Here is a 17,877-nt window from a genome sequence, read left to right on the forward strand (position 1 = left end):
GCCCACAATTATATTGTATAATGCAGTATATTTTGTTGGAGAATTCTAAATGTTCTATATTAACTAGTACTACTAGTTTTCATTACAACACACCAGACAAAAAAAATGAAACAAGCTATAAGAGTTGGCTAATACAAAAATATATATTTTTTTGTATTCTAGGAACAAAAAAAACAATATGCTTGAATTTAAAGTTACATTCTCCAAGCTATACATACTACATACACCATACATGCTATTAGACTCAGGCCCTTTGCAACAAAGCAAGCAAACCAATCAGTTGCTTGGCAACCTTAGCTGGCCCCCAACCAATGACTGGTTATAAATTGAATTTCTCATGATTTCTCAAAAAATCCTCTAAATGACAATATTTTTATTTGTAATTTGGGAGAAATGCCATCAAAAGTTTATAGAATAAAAGTGCAATGTTCATTTTACTCAAACATATACCTATAGATTTATATTTTTAATATTATTTTTATTATAAATATATATATATATATATGTATGTGTGTGTGTGTGTATGTATATGTATATATATATATATATATATATATATATATATATATATATATATATATATATATATTATACATTCTATTTTCATGTGGTCTCAATTTTTTTCCAGAGCTGTCCAGATTAATTAATTAATTTATAAATTATTAATAAATTATTTTTTGCAACTTGTGATGTCTGCAGATGCCTTGAGATGACTTCTGGTAATATACTGGTAATGTAATGTGCTGGTAATGTAATGTACTGGTAATGTAGTGTACCGGTAATGTAATGTACTGGTAATGTAGTGTACCGGTAAACTAATGTACTGGTAATGTAGTGTACTGGTAATGTAATGTGCTGGTAATGAAGTATACTGGTAATGTAGTGTACCGGTAAAGTAATGTACTGGTAATGTAGTGTACTGGTAATGTAATGTGCTGGTAATGTAGTGTACTGGTAATGTAATGTGCTGGTAATGAAGTATACTGGTAATGTAGTGTACCGGTAATGTACTGGTAATGTAGTGTACTGGTAATGTAGTGCCTGTTTAGAAATGTGTGGATTTGGAAGAGGCCCCTGGTTTTACAACATAGCGTCACTTCCTTCGAGCGGCTCGGCTGGCTGTACTGAGACTGGAGGCGGGTGGGGAGTGTGTGAACGGAGTGTGTGAGGAGTGAGTAGGGGAACCGAAGCAGAGGAACCGCGGAGGAGAGTGTGGAGCTGTATGGACCATGGAGTGTGTGAGTATCTTCAGCTAAAAACAGTTAAACTCAGAAGTAGGAGAAACGAGCCGGCGGGCTCTTCAGACCGTTAGCGCCTCCGGTACCGCGCTCTGGCTTAACGTTATTTAGCTAGCGTTAGCTAGTTAGCTTATCTTAGCTGAGTGAGTAGGGTTAGTTGTGTATCGCCTGGTCTGCTTCTGTAGCTCAAAAGACCAAACGGGCTTTTAAAAGTATAAATAACATGAAAATGAAAAGATAAGTTGCCAACCATCTTTTTGGCTTCGGTAGAAACTTTTAAAACTGAGTTTAGATCCGCAGTCTTGCAGTTTTAACATCCTGAGCGGTGCTAGCGAGAATCTAGCGCCGGATAGTGCCAAACAGCGGCGAATAACAACTCCTTATCTGGTAAGGTTAGTTAAATTGCAGACAACGTCTGTGGGTTCCTCTCTCTATTTATCCTTTATCTAGGTTAACTAATTCTATTTAATGCCGGCTATCTATTAAAAGAGTTAACCTAGCCTCTGTTGGAGTAAGTAGTTTGCTAGCTAGCTAACCCAACAGGCTAACTAAGCTAACCTATCTAATTACATGAAATGATGGTAACGTTGTCTAGGACCTGACAGTTAACTAACACGTACGTTACTAGTTAATGTTTGTTAGTTATAAATCAAAACGTATGTTTAATATCAAAACATTCAAATACTTTCACCACTGCTGCTGTTTAAGTTAGTTATTATTTTGAGTGTAATGACAGCTAGCGTTAATTCTTTATCAGATATGTTGCCAACATGTAAAATCTGAATAACAATATTATGGTGCAAGATCTCAGTATATCTGTACATTTGTTTTAGTGATTTAGCTCAGTCTTCTCAGTGTTAATATAATTTTAAATAGTCAAGTCCCGTCAAGTATTTTTTTTGTCATAACTGCAGGTGTAACTTACAGGACAGCTAATTGAAATTATTTTAATCTCCTTTCCAAAAGTTACAGCAAGTACCACATAAAATTATAAATATAAAATAATGAGAGACACTATATGTACAATACAACAAGGTCACAGATATAGACATACGTGAGGCAAGAGACACAATAGTGATGGGGGGGGATTAAAGAAGGAATGACAATGCCTGTATTAACACTGGTGCAAATATAAAGGTATAAAAGCTAAAACACACACACACATATATATATATATATATATATATATATATATATATATATATATATATATATATATATATATATATACGTATATATATATACGTATATATATATACATATATATATATATATATATATATATATATATATATATATACGTATATATATATATACGTATATATATATATACGTATATATATATATATATATACGTATATATAGTGTGTGTGTGTTTAGCTTTTATACCTTTATATTTGCACTAGTGTGTGTGTTTGCTATTGACTGTAACAGCTAGCTGGGTAACCCACCACAGGTTTGTCCTGATACAGTACCAGTCAAATGTTTGGAGACTCTTCTTCTTATTTAGTGTGTTTTCTTTCTTTTTATGTTTCCATTTTTTAAAGTAGCACATTTATCTTTAAGGGCAGATCTGCACACTCTTGGTATTTTAACCTCAGTGTCTTCATGAGGTAGCGTCACCTGGAATAGTTTTCTCAGCGTTTTGAAAGAGTTTCTGGAGGTGTTGAACAATAGTTACGGCTTTTCTTTTAGGTTGTGCTCCAGCTCATCCCAAACCACATGGGTTGGGTTTTTATGCCAGGTGTTTGTGTCTTCTACCCAGTTGCATATGTTTTCCTTCCTAGTTTTTAGGTATTTAATAATAATCTACATTGTCGTATATAATACAAAGAACAAATGTTAATGAGAATGTGTGTTCAAATTTTTGACTGGTACTGTTTCGTACATGTTGTAAAATCTGAAATATGTCATGGTACGAGATCTTAGTATATCTGCCTTTTTTGTGCTCAGCTCAGTCTCTTTACTAAAATTGTTGTAGGACCTTAACACTTGGCTTAATAACTAGGATGTGTGTTTTCTATTGAATGGCTGTAGCTAGGAAACAAAGCCCAGTTTTGTCCCGGTAGTCTTTTCTTGTGATCATATTTTATGTAATTAAACTGCATACTACTGCATTTCTCTCTGTAAAGAAATAAATATACCAGATAAACAGAATTACTGTAAATAATGCACTAGTTTCTGCCTGTTGTTGTAGATAATGTAGAGTTAAAAAGGAAAAGAAGTATGCCAGGTTTTAGCTTGAATTTCCAATTTATTTTATCTAGACACATCTTAAAATGTAATTTACAGTGTTAGTTTGTCAGAATATTGTGACGTCGGGAGTAACTTTAGCACATGTATTCAAAATCAGTCAATCCCAGAGCATTTTAAATGACTGCTTCTATTCAAGAATACTTGTGAGAAAAGTATGCTTTTTAATTACATTCTTGCATTTACATTTAGGTATTAATGACTATCTATCTATCTATCTATCTATCTATCTATCTATCTATCTATCTATCTATCTATCTATCTATCTATCTATCTATCTATCTATCTATCTGAGCACCTTTAGGAGGAGCTGACAGGGAGACGGTTGTGTGTTTAGAGTAAGCAAAAGTGACTTGACAGTTTTGCTTATCTTCTGTTTGTATCTCAGACTTGTGTTTGTGTTTTTCAGGTTCCTGCTGTTCTAGATGAGCTGGAAGGTAGAAAAGAGCCACACATAGAGGGTAACTAGCTGAAATTAATATTGTTTTGTGAATAAAAGCGAACATGTCTGTCATCACAGTACAGTAATTATGGTAGATGATTATAAATTGAGGTTAAGCCAACCTGCATGAAATATTAGTGTTTAAAGCACAGTAATATTAAGGGTATTAAAATTAGCTTGTTCTAATTAACCAGGTAATTGAAAGACACATACAAGAGAGAAGAAGGTTAAGTTGGCTGTTTTCTTTTATCTATTTTTTTTCTTTTTGCAACTATAGTTTTGTTGTCACACACATAAGTGGAAATGTCTATAATTGCAACTTAACAGAAAAAGGGAAAAAACAGCTTCAGTAAAAATTCCATGTAATTTTAAATAATTGCTGTTGATACAAAGTTGATACAAAACTAAACGTGAGTGATGGTGACAATAATTTTGTATGTATTTATTTTTGTTTAACTAGATCCTGAGCACAATGTGTACACTCGCTTTATGAAGTCACATCGCTGCTATGACCTGGTGCCAACCAGCTCCAAACTGGTGGTGTTTGACACGTCTCTGCAGGTAAAACAAGAAAGAAAAATACAGCTGGTTATGATGTAGAAATGATATCTGTTGGGAAAGGTTTTGGAAAGGTTGAGATGTTTTTGTCTCACTGGGGTTTATTATCTGAGTGAAAGGAAAGACTGGCTGACTTGTTTTGTGTGTGAATGTTTTGATTCTACTCTTCTCTTCTACTTAAGGTGAAAAAGGCATTTTTTGCTCTTGTCTCCAATGGAGTGAGGGCTGCCCCACTTTGGGATAGCAAGAAGCAGTGTTTTGTGGGTAAGTGAAATCTTGTGTTTTATAATATTATCTTTTTTACCAAATTAAAAACCTCTGGAATAGGGCTGGGGCGACGCGTCGACATAATCGACGTCATCGATTACAAAAATACATCGTTTTGCATAACGTGCGTCGGCGCGTCGTAAACATGGCGGCGCCTGTGGAGAGCATTAGAGGTTAGATCGGGCCCAAAAATTCCAACTGGCTGTTTTCGGGCTGTTTTAATGAGCGAAATATGATCAGAATTATGTTAATTAACACGGTAACATAGAAGCGTAGAACTATTATTTAATTAAAATGATTTTTAAGAACAGCTAAACACAGTTCTGCAAGTCAAACGCGGAGGAGTTCACGTGCGAGAGACACAGAGAGAGAGAGAGAGAGAGAGAGACAGAGAGAGAGAGAGAGAGAGAGAGAGAGAGATTTGCTTGTTCTGGTGAGAGCTACTCACAGGTGAAGGTTCTCTTTGATCTCCTCGTGCTCATATTTTAGTCCCATTCATAATTCTGCAGCTCCCTCAGTGTTTTCTGCCGTATTTTGCGGCTAGCGCGAGCGCTTACAACTGACACCGCGGACCGCGAGGTGCCGCCGCGTTTGTGCCGAATCCGACTCTCTGCTGAATCTAACTCCCGCTTCGCGGACAGAATCGGCACAACACCCCCGCTGTAGAACTGCGGTAGTGAAAACAGCGCTTATAAATAAATTAGTTTAGTTTCACTTTCAGTTTTCGTTATTTTTTTTTTTAAATAAAAATATAATTAAAAAACAGACGCCTACATCTCGGACTATTTTCTGGAGCCCGGGTCGGATTTACGGGCGGGCCTCGGGTCATGTCGGGTTCGGGCAGAGAATCTAAGCTCTAGAGAGCTTGGACTCCGGAGAGCAATCTCCAGCTACAAAAAAACGCCAGCGGGCATCTAAAGTTTGGGAGCATTTCACGCAAAAGGGTAACAATGTGGTCCTCTGCCATACGTACAAAAGGAGCACTTGAAGCGCAAACATCCAGGAGCACTATGTCAACAGGGTCACACAGTAAGTTACCGTTTACATCAGGGTCTCCGCGGGTGTCCTTAAAAAGACTTAAGGCTGTCTACCAAAGGTTTTAACCCTGCCACAGGCAGAAATTATACATTTTTGGTTTATATTTGTGCATGGCATTTCGCAGTTTCCAGAAACAGTAGCATTATTCATAAGTTCAGGTGTTTAGCTAAGCTAGCTGCCTTAAGTTATTTTAGCTAGCGCCGTCGGCGCTGCGGTGTCACACCGTTTTCTGTCACCGTCGGAATTTTGTGACCAGTGCTCACGGTTATGAGCGTTTATTGGCAAAACGGAAGCTTTCTATACCTACACCTTACCCTCAGCCCTAAACTGAACCGTTTTGGCCAGTCGGGGTAAACATTAGAAACGAACACGTTTCGAATCGGCCAGTGCACCGGTCTGCTGAGAACTACTTGCCAGTGGTCACAAAATCTAGCGGTCACAGAAAACAGTGCAACACACGGTTGTGGTGTATGGGAGCTTATCCATTTTTAGCGTTATAGATCTAAACAACGTGCTGTACATGTAAGTGATTATAAGTGTGGGGTTTGGTTTAGTAGGCTTGTGTTGTTGTTGTTGTTATTATATATAAATATAGTAATTTATCGTTTGCTTTAAAACGTAAAATAATTATTTAAATATGTTTCTCAATGAATAGATTAGTCGACTAATCGAAAAAAATAATCGTTAGAATAATCGTTTAAAAAATAATCGTTAGGGACAGCCCTACTCTGGAATATAGTCAAGAGGAAGATGGGTGATCATAAGCCATTAAACCAAGCTGAACTGCTTGAATCCAAAAGCAGTGTGTAAGACTGGTGGAGGAGAACATGCAAAAATGCATGAAAACTGTGTTGGTGTCCACCAAATATTGATTTCTGAACGTTTAAAACTGTATGAATATTAACTTTGTTTTCTTCTTATTATTCTTCTTCTTATTATTTTTTCACTCTTACACTCTTTTATTGTAGGCATGTTGACCATAACCGACTTTATTAACATACTCCATCGATACTACAAGTCACCTCTGGTAAGTATTTGTGTATGGCATTGGAAATGGATACCTGTGACTTGTCTGTGTGTCATGTATTTGCATATTATATCAATTGAAAATAATGAAATATGTAAATGTTGATCATTTGAATGCAGTATAATTTTTTGCATAAGGATCATCACTACATTTGTTCTTATATCTGCTTTACAAAATAAACAACTTTATTCAGGTGGTCACAGTCTAATCAGTGGTTTAAATTAATTTCTATTCTGAACTCTGTCCAGGTCCAAATATACGAGTTAGAAGAACACAAAATAGAGACATGGAGAGGTGAGTTATGTAACTGGAAAACTAAAAAACAAAGTGTCACAAATGCATTTGTTGCTGTATGTGATTTTAATTTATGCTTTTTATGTGTCCCTAATAGAGGTCTACCTGCAAGATTCCTTCAAACCTCTCGTTAGCATATCACCTAACGCCAGGTATTATTTTTTTACGTAGCTTAATAGGATTTCAGATTATGGCTTATGTATGTGTGATTCATCTGGAATGACCTGTTTAGACTAGGGCTCCCTCATTGTTACTCTTTTTTTTTTTTTTCTTCTCTCCCATCCAGCCTGTATGATGCCGTGTCTTCTCTGCTGAAGAATAAGATCCACAGGTTGCCTGTGATTGACCCTCTGACGGGAAATACACTCTACATCCTAACTCACAAAAGGATCCTCAAGTTCCTCAAACTCTTTGTAAGTCTGGACCTCTGTGTCCTCCATATACTAGCACATTTTCTGCACCCAGCAGAGTGATTTCATCTCTAATTGACACCTTAAACATTTTTATTCCCACTTCTACATGGTGGAGGCAGAAATGAGAAGTTCAGCTCATTGTGACTAGCCTGTGTTGATTTAATGGCAAATTCTAATGCTAGATGTATTTATAAGGCTATGTTCAGACTGCCAGCCCAAATCTGATTTTTGGAATAAATAGATTGTATCCTGATACCCTGAGTCTGGACAGCCAGAAACCACATGAAATCAGGGTGTCTGTAAATTTGATCCAAACCACATTGGAGGGGGTTTAAAATGCAATAACAATTGGATGTACAGAGTGAGCCACGCACATGAAATGGTTCAGTTGGGGTTGGATCTTTGCCTGCCGGGAGACGGGCGGCAGTGGTGGGTCTGCGTGACGTCACCCGCCAGCCACTTTTTCATCGACCCGGCAGTGCCAGGCACTATCCCGGCAGTACTAAAAACTGACAGGGGGCTTGCTGACAGTACGCCGGCAGTTTTAAAAACTGTCAGGTAGCTTCCTGACAGTACGCCGGCACTACTAAAAACTGTCAGGGGGCTAGCTGACAGTACGCCGGCAGTATTAAAAACTGTCAGGGAGCTTCCTGACAGTACGCCGGCACTACTAAAAACTGTCAGGGAGCTTGCTGACAGTACGCCGGCAGTATTAAAAACTGTCAGGGAGCTTCCTGACAGTATGCCGGCACTACTAAAAACTGTCAGGGGGCTAGCTGACAGTACGCCGGCAGTTTTAAAAACTGTCAGGGAGCTTCCTGACAGTACGCCGGCAGTATTAAAAACTGTCAGGGAGCTTCCTGACAGTACGCCGGCAGTATTAAAAACTGCCAGGGAGCTTCCTGACAGTAGGGGGCTTTCTCACAGTACGCCGGCACTATTAAAAACTGTCAGGGAGCTTGCTGACAGTATGCCGGCAGTTTTAAAAACTGTCAGGTAGCTTCCTGGCAGTATGCCGGCACTACTAAAAACTGTCAGGGAGCTTCCTGACAGTACGCCGGCAGTATTAAAAACTGCCAGGGAGCTTGCTGACAGTACGCCGGCACTACTAAAAACTGTCAGGGAGCTTCCTGACAGTATGCCGGCACTACTTAAAACTGTCAGGGGGCTTGCTCACAGTACGCCGGCACTATTAAAAACTGTCAGGGAGCTTGCTGACAGTATGCCGGCAGTTTTAAAAACTGTCAGGTAGCTTCCTGACAGTATGCCGGCACTACTAAAAACTGTCAGGGAGCTTCCTGACAGTACGCCGGCAGTATTAAAAACTGCCAGGGAGCTTCCTGACAGTAGGGGGCTTTCTCACAGTACGCCGGCACTATTAAAAACTGTCAGGGAGCTTGCTGACAGTATGCCGGCAGTTTTAAAAACTGTCAGGTAGCTTCCTGGCAGTATGCCGGCACTACTAAAAACTGTCAGGGAGCTTCCTGACAGTACGCCGGCAGTATTAAAAACTGCCAGGGAGCTTGCTGACAGTACGCCGGCACTATTAAAAACTGTCAGGGAGCTTCCTGACAGTATGCCGGCACTACTTAAAACTGTCAGGGGGCTTGCTGACAGTACGCCGGCACTATTAAAAACTGTCAGGGAGCTTGCTGACAGTAAGCCGGCAGTTTTAAAAACTGTCAGGGAGCCTGCTGACAGTACGCCGGCAGTTTTAAAAACTGTCAAGGAGCTAGCCTAGGATGGACTCTTTCATATGGGAGTGGACATGTTTTGGCATTATGGAAAAATCATGAGAAATTTAATTTTAAGCATGAATAATAAAAATAAATAAATAATATAAAATAAACAATACAGTGAATTTTTCCCAAACTTGCAGGAGTCATAGCCTAGGACAGACTCTTTCAAATTGTAGAGATCATGAGATCATGAGAAATTTAATTTTAAACATGAATAAAATAATAATAATAATAATAATAATAATAATAATAATAATAATAATATAAAATAAACAATACAGTGAAATTTGCCGAAACTTGCAGAGGTGATAGCCTATGTTTTGGCATCAAATGCTAACAGTGGAACTGTTTTGGCATTATGGGAAAATCATGAGAAATTAAATTTTAAGCATAAAAAATAAATAAATTAATATAAAATAAACAATACAGTGAAATTTGCCCAAACTTGCAGGAGTCAAAGCCTAGGACAGACTCGTTCAAATGGTAATGGAACTGTTTTGGCATTATGGGAAAATCATGAGAAATGTCATTTTAAGCATAAAAAAAAAAAGAATTATATAAAATAAACAAAACAGTGAAATTTGCCCAAATTTGCAGGAGTCATAGCCTAGGATGGACTCTTTCAAATGGTAATGGAACTGTGTTGGCATTATGGGAAAATCATGAGAAATGTCATTTTAAGCATAAATTAAAAAAAAAACAAAACAAAATTAGATAAAATAAACAAAACAGTGAAATTTGCCCAAATTTGCAGTAGTCATAGCCTAGGATGGACTCTTTCAAATGGTAGTGGACCTGGTTTGGCATTATGGGAAAATCACAAGAAATTTAATTTTAAATATGCATATACTATATATATGTTTATATCTATATATTTTTGTAATTAATATAAAATAAACAAAACTGTGAAATTTGCCCAAACTCGCAGGAGTCATGGCCTAGGACATACTCTTTCAAATGGCAGTGGACCTGTTTTGGCATTATGGGAAAATCATGAAAAAAACATATTTTAAGTATAAATAAAAAATAATAAAATTTATATAAAATAAACAAAACAGTGAAATTTGCCCAAACTCGCAGGAGTCATAGCATAGGACAGATTCTTCCAAATGGTAGTGGATCTATTTTGGCATTATGGGAAAATCATGAGAAATTTAATTTTAAACATGAATAAAAAAAAAAAATAATAATAATAATAATAATAATATAAAATAAAAAATACAGTGAAATTTGCCCAAAACTTGCAGAGGTGACAGCCTATGTTGTACTCTTTCAAATGGTAGTGGACCAGTTTTGGCATTATGGGAAAATCATGAAAAATTTAATTTTAAACACGCATACAATTTTTTTTATTAATATAAAATAAACCATACAGTGAAAATTGCCCACACTTGCAGAAGTGATAGTCTAGGATGGACTCTTTTACAAGGTACTGGATCTGTTTTGGTTTTTTGGGAAGCTCATGAGAAATTTAATTTGAAGCATGGATTGAAAAAAGTAATATTAATATAAAACTCTCTCTCTCTCTTAAACACTGATGGGATATTATATCAAATAGATAATGTACTGCACAAAATATACAGTGAGGTGAGTTATTTTAATCCGTTTTTTCTCGTTTCTGGGCTTAATGTATGTCTGAATTAATATAATAGACTGAAAAGTGTCGGTCTCCCGTTCTCTGTGTTTTTTAAGCGTGCTCTCCGCCTGCGCGGCTGTTTACCGTAAAATCGCACGTATACGCGCATCTAAATTTAAAGCGCGGATGACTTGACTGAGAATTTCCGAAGCGCGGATAGCTTGACTCCGGTCTTACTGTCAGCAAGCTCCATGACAGTTTTTAATACTGCCGGCGTACTGTCAGCTAGCCCCCTGACAGTTTTTAGTAGTGCCGGCGTACTGTCAGGAAGCTACCTGACAGTTTTTAGTACTGCCGGGTACGTGCCTGACACTGCCGGGTCGATGAAAAAGTGGCTGGCGGGTGACGTCACGAAGACCCACCACTGCCGCCCGTCTCCCGTCAGGCAGAGATCCAACCCCCTCTCAAATGGTTTTCAACGTGTCTCTTGCGTCACTCACAATGAGTTACGTTATTTACTAAAGCAGTCATTGCAGATACATGCAAATTCGACCTGATGATAAACTTGATGTTCTATATTGCTGTTACAGATCAATAGAGACCCTGTTTACACAATTATTGCTGGTATTAACATTGGAATAGAAAAAAAGTTTTGGTTGCCAGGTGTATCTGTATTTAACATTGCAATTTAAAAATGTAGCTGTTGTGCTACGACTGTATAGTCTGTGTGTAATCTGTAGATTTGTTTTAAAACTAGTCACTTCAATTTAAAGTAAGTACACATTAGGCAGTTACCTAATTTCCCAAAATGGCTGGTATGAAAAGTGTTGAGAAGCCAAAATTTATTCAGACTAAAACTAATGTTCTTGAGCTGAACCTTGGTCCGATTTGTGTACTGTTAAAGCACTTTTCTAGGTGGTTCAGCCTTTTGCAGCAATTACATAAGGTTGAGGCAGTCCATCACCCCATTAAGAAGAAGCTAAAGATCTGGTTTTCGGCTAAAATGCGACCTTTATTTGCATGCAAACGTAGCAGTGAATGCTTATTCTTGTGTTTCCTGTATCTACTGTAAATGTAGAGTAACTCTTATTTATAAACCCAAATTAAACGAATCCAAGGGTAAACTGTTAGTCTGCTTAAACTAATACCACACAAAAATTATATGTTTGCATGGTTTTATTGAACACAACATTACCATTCACAGTGAAGGGTGGAAAAAGTATATGATCCTTTGGATTTAACTGGTTGACCCCATTTGGCAGCAATAAATTCAACCAAAAGTTTCCTGTAGTTGCAGATCAGCCCTCTTCTCAAAACTGTTTCAGTTCAGCAATATTTTTGGGATATCTGGTATGAATCACTCTCTTAAGGGCATGCCACTGCATCTCATTCGGGTTGAGGTAATATGAGGAAACTTATAAACCTTAGTTTAAACTTTGGTTCTTATTTCTTTCCTCTTTATTTATTTAGATCTCAGAGATGCCCAAACCAGCTTTCCTGTCCCAGACTCTGGAGGAGCTCAATATAGGAACATTCCAGAACATTGCAGTGGTCCACTCTGACACACCCCTCTATACTGCACTGGGAATCTTTGTAGACCAGAGGGTCTCTGCCCTGCCCGTGGTTGATGACAAAGGTGAGAGTGTGAGTGGTGTGTGAAAGTTGAGAGCCACCTGCATTACATTCATTTGTGTGGTTTACATTTACATCATCTTGGTGTTTACTGTTGCTTAATCTTTTTTTTCTTGCCTTCCTCTCCTCCCCCTCTCTTACCACACAGGAAGAGTGGTTGACATCTACTCCAAGTTCGACGTCATAGTAGGTTTCTCAATCTGTCTGTTTGTGTGTGTATGTGTGGATTCACATTCTCAGTGATGAATTGTTGAAGTGTGTGTATATGGTAGCGGTGCTGGGTCAATTTAGGTTACTGGTGTCTATTTGCAGCCTCCGGCTTGAATATTGATCAGTCAGGGGGAGTTCATTATCAGCCTCATTGTGCATCTGTGTGTCCAGTGTCACACACCGTATCCAGCCTGTGTTTCTCTCTTTCTCTGGTAGAACCTGGCTGCAGAGAAGACATATAATAATCTGGACATTACTGTCACCAAGGCCCTTCAGCATCGCTCTCAGTACTTTGAGGGAGTTCTCACATGCCAAGCACACGAGACCCTGGAGGCCATCATCAACAGACTGGTAGAGGCAGAGGTCAGATATTTTTCTTACATTTGATACACATTTCTTACATTTTCATATATAAACAACAAAGCTGGAGTCATACAACTGTCCAAAATGTTTTGATATGCTGAAGCATTAAGATTTCCCTTCACTGGAACAAAGAGACCTAGACCAACCTATGAAAACATCCATGTAACTCAGTTACATTCAGTTAGTGAGTTAAAAGAGAGTTGTCTGCTGCTTAATGACTTAGTTGCTGCTGTGGTTTAATTGCTTTGCACTAATACCTCTCACAGCTGATGTTGGGATATCTAGAAAGAAAGAAATGTTGCAAAGACTTGTTGCAGCAATACCATCCTATTAGAGTACCACACTGAAATTCACTGAGCTCGGTATGACCAAACATTATTTCACTATTGTTTATAAGGCCACTCTGCATGGCTAGGTGATTTTATACACCTTTGAAATTAAATTATGACATCCTTTAATGTAGGAGTAATTCACAATTAAGATTTTTGTTTTACTTTGTACATAACAGTCGAAAAGAAGTCGATAAAGTTAACAGAATTATTTTTAAGAATTGCAAGCGGCTCCCTTAAACTCTACAAACAGTTTTTGCATGTAACAAGGTGCAAAAAAGGCCTCCTTAAATTTCAATTAAGCAAAAGTTCAAAATCTAAAAATCACTGCCACATACTTATTTTGATGTTTCTTGGCAAAAGATTTAGAAGATTACAACTTTTCAGGTTCTATATGTAACCATATATAATTTTGATTATTCCATTTTGACAATTTAATTAAAAACAGTAATTTTATTATTATTTGAATTAATTTGATTACCTACCAGCACTAACCTGTGGCTATTGGAACAAATTAAATATCTGAATCACTGATTTAAAAACTATGACCCAATACTTTTGTTCACATGTTTCTCTCGCCTCTTCAGGTTCATAGATTGGTGGTAGTGGATGATCATGAGGTGGTGAAAGGCATCGTTTCTCTCTCAGATATTCTGCAGGCTCTAGTGCTCACCAATGGAGACAATGGTAAGACACTGTATGGTATTTATAGATTTTCTGCACATTTCCTGTAAAATCTGCTGCACTAGTTGTATTGTTTTCTTCCAATAAATGTTATTATGCAGGCTTTAGTCTTAGAAGGTTTTAAATAATTTTGCTAAAAAAAAGACTAATTTGTGTTCAAAATTGACTTGTTTCTAATTTCATGTCAAGCTAGCTTACTGATTTAATTTAATAGTGAATTTAATTGCAAAGTATCCAAATCAAAAGTATTTAAATTCAATTTATTCTTACCTTGTAGATACCATGATTAGGGGAGTGCTTTGTAATACATGATATCAGTTTAGTATCTGCTTTTAAACACTTTTTATTTGACTTAATCTTATTCTCTCTTTTTTTAGGGACTGCTTGATGAAGCACATTGCTCCTTTAACTGGGAATCAAGATGAGGGAAAAAAGAGATGAAGGTGATGCAGAGCATGAGATTTGTTGTGGCTGCTGAAAATTTGGCAAGCTAACTAGAGTTAAAGCAAAGCAACAGGGCAGTGGATGTGCCAGTTTTTAACAGCCAGACAAGAAAAAAAAAAAGAATCAGAAAGGAATTATGTTAGCGTGCAGAGCTAAATCCTCAGTAAGTCTGTGCTTTTAGAAAACATTGTAATGTAGACTTGTAGATATTTCTGATTTGATGTACCCTTATGTTTATGTAAGTGCAACACAAGCTGTTGACACAAGATGAGCGTCTGAAAGGAAAGGCGAGCTCACCCTCTCTTCTCTCCCTCTTCAGTTTGTTCTGAGAGGAGCATAAATGTGAAGAAGAATAAGAATCCAACAATACAGGCACACAAACACACAGAAAACATGGAAAAAGGCATTATAGCCACAGAAAAGCACACAGCAAATCCCAAACCCACAAACATGAAACGGCTTCAAGCTCCATGCGATGCTGTAGCTTCTAAAGACTGAACTGAACATTAACTTTCTCATGCTGTTTTGCCAGTTTAACTGAAAAAGTGCAGAAAGTGACAAGTGATGACACCGGGATGTCATTTCTGTCCGTAGACAATCCATTTCTCTTTTCATTTCGAGGGATTTCAGAAAGTATGTTGACTTAAGGCTGAAAGTATGTAAATGAGCATTTCATTTAGTAAGTCCTCTCTGCTTGTGACTGCTCGTAGTGGTCTCCTTCCACCAGGCCAGAAATTAAGCAGTTGATTCAAAGGATGTAAAGACCAAGAATAAGGAATAACAGACTGTTGTTTTATATGTTTGAGAGTAGCATTCGGTCTGTGAACAATATCTTAAAGTGGCAGTCTGTATTATTTTGCTTCTAAACTGAAAGCGGAAGGATTTCTGAGTGAAGAAGGGACCAAATATTGTGTTTAAGCCCAATATATTCATTTTAAATACTCTGGTGTTTGGTCGCTTTTCGCAGGAGTTCTTCTATCCACGTCACACGTCTTTACGTACTTACTTAAAAGAGACAGCGTGCTCAGTCAGAAACCTTACTTCAACTACCCACTTTGTTTTTACCATGAGTGAATGAGCTACTGAGGTCTGAGTTTCCTCTTCTGAAGTCTCCAGTGCTCCACCAGCCGCTCGCGTTCATTAAACCTGAACCAGATCCTCTTTTAGAAGCTGTACATGTCCGACACCCCAGTTTTTAGAATGAATATATCAGGCTTAGCAGGGATGGTGGTTCCAGCACACTGGCACCATTAAACACAATATTTTATCCCTTCTCCACTCGCCAAATGTTTCTGCTTTTAGTTTAGAAACAAAATAATACAGACTGCCACTTTAAAGTAAAACAGCTCCTATATCCAGGGTTATGTCATCACTAGCAATACATTTTATCCTCAATATTCTATCTTTTTTATCAGAGAAGAAATGTTATTAACTTTAATGTACTATAATGTACAGTAATTGTATTTTAATCCAAGTAATTTGTGCTTGACCATTTGATTTGGTGTCATGAGAACTTTTTAATTGTTTTAAAAAGCAGGTTTTACTCTGCTTTTAGAGGAAAAAATACATTACAGTTTAGTCCTATACAAGGTTTCCTACAAAACAAACCAGCATTTACATTCAAAATATGTAGACCCACAATTCTACCATTTTTTTCTGAATTTCTTGTACTGCAGTAACAGCTTTTTTTGTAATGCTTTACACCAGCTGTAGGAACATTTACTGTGTGCATTTGATTGCATTCAGTCTTGAACTAAAGAGTGAGGTCAGGTGGTGATGATGGTTTATTTAGTTCTAGATCACAAACATCACTCCAACTCTGGAGGGCTTTCTACCACTGTAGGTGATGAGTGGCAGTGAGCATGAGATATATGCATTGCATGCAGTTTATGCCAGTGACCATATACAGATTAACAGTTCTGGCCTGGGATCATTTTAAACATTCCTAACCCAATCATACACCGATCTGGGCTCTGCTTTTTGAACCGTATTTGTTCTGAAAGACCCTCTATTGTAAGCTGCCACCATCAGACCAGCACTCTTTGATTATATGATGAGCACACAAAGCACAAATCACCCATCACCTGCAGGATTCCTGTTTGCTCTGAAAACTAGTTGCACTCGACTGTAGGATAGGAACTACTCTTGTGCCCTGAAAATGTGAAGTTAAAGTATGGATTTTGCTGTTTTAGTATTTTTTTAAACAATATATTAAACTAAATATATATGTTATCATGATTTTTTTGCTATAATTATTTTACTGTCACCACATATCAGTTTTCTTAGTTTCCTTTAATGAATTTTTGATTTTTTTTTTTTTTACCCAAAATGGACAGACTGTGTAGTTGATATTGTCACTGTACAGTATTATAAAGAATTTATAATGTAATAATTGTATGATTACTGGTTTTATAGGGTGTTTTTTGGTTTTGGGGGACTAATTCTGTTGTCATAGTTGAAGATCTACAGACCTTAAGGAGGTTTGTTGTGTTTGTGTCTGTCCATCTGAAGTTAACGGGACCAACTCTGTGAATGCAGGACATGCTTTAAAGGAACAGTTTAGTAAATAATCAATGTATATTGATAATAATTTACTCCAGCAGCAGCCAATGTTGAATTAATCACTTTAGTTTACAACTTGAGATATATTAATGTTGTTAATAAACATTGTATTTAAAATCTTAAATTTGTAAGTACATGCCCAGACATGTCTCATTTGTTTTGCACAGGCCAGTATGGTTATAAACATGGTGTGATTTTAAAGTGATTCAAACTGAAACTATATTGTTTTTTAGAATAAAATTTCTGTTCAGATTGACTGATTGACTATAATATTTTCCAAATATTTAGTCCTGTCAGCATGACCCTGCTCTTACCAGCATTAGCTAAGCTTAGCATCTGCCAGTATAAACTAAACAGAAGCACACATCAGTGTCACATTAAGTGTCCTGGCTGATCGATTACATCAGGGTGAAGTGATAAGTTATGATAATTATATTTTACACTGAACTGTTTCTTTAACCGCAGGTTTTCCTCTAGCATTGTATATATAATTCTTCTAATTCAATTCAGATCATGAGAATATGATTGCATATATGAAGTCCTGTGCCGTTTATGGCTTTTGGATATAAGGCTAATATATTGGCATATTGTCCTTCACTGGCCACAAAAGGGGGAGCTGAAAGCTTTTCTCCTGCGTATTTTTGTTTATTTCCCTTCAAAGCATTCTTTCTTTAATTAAACAAAAATGTATACAAATCTATATAAATATGTAAATACCTCTTACATGTTTTATACTCCTTACGTCAATTTAGAATTTAATGCATGAGCAAAATAAAACCTTTGTTTACCTTGAAACTGTCTCAGTTCT

General features: G+C 37.1%; 1 protein-coding gene across 1 annotated transcript; it reads left to right on the plus strand.

Moving 5' to 3' along the window:
* Positions 1–1,081: 1,081 nt before the first annotated feature.
* On the plus strand, positions 1,082–17,864 carry prkag1 (protein kinase, AMP-activated, gamma 1 non-catalytic subunit). The gene is made up of 13 exons (XM_049479150.1): positions 1,082–1,238; positions 3,901–3,952; positions 4,394–4,494; positions 4,674–4,755; positions 6,765–6,823; positions 7,072–7,117; positions 7,215–7,269; positions 7,404–7,530; positions 12,316–12,481; positions 12,626–12,663; positions 12,904–13,050; positions 13,967–14,066; positions 14,441–17,864. Exons 1-13 carry the CDS (start codon positions 1,230–1,232, stop codon positions 14,449–14,451), a joined length of 993 nt encoding a protein of 330 aa, XP_049335107.1. The 5' UTR covers positions 1,082–1,229; the 3' UTR covers positions 14,452–17,864.
* Positions 17,865–17,877: the final 13 nt, after the last annotated feature.

Source organism: Astyanax mexicanus, chromosome 5, assembly GCF_023375975.1.
Source record: "Astyanax mexicanus isolate ESR-SI-001 chromosome 5, AstMex3_surface, whole genome shotgun sequence".
Classification (NCBI taxonomy): Eukaryota; Metazoa; Chordata; class Actinopteri; order Characiformes; family Acestrorhamphidae; genus Astyanax; species Astyanax mexicanus.

Coding starts and splice junctions, on each gene's coding strand:
- prkag1 (XM_049479150.1), top strand. Junction 7,270..7,403: donor AGCATATCACCTAACGCCAG/GTATTATTTTTT, acceptor TCTCCCATCCAG/CCTGTATGATGCCGTGTCTT. Junction 12,664..12,903: donor ACTCCAAGTTCGACGTCATA/GTAGGTTTCTCA, acceptor TTTCTCTGGTAG/AACCTGGCTGCAGAGAAGAC.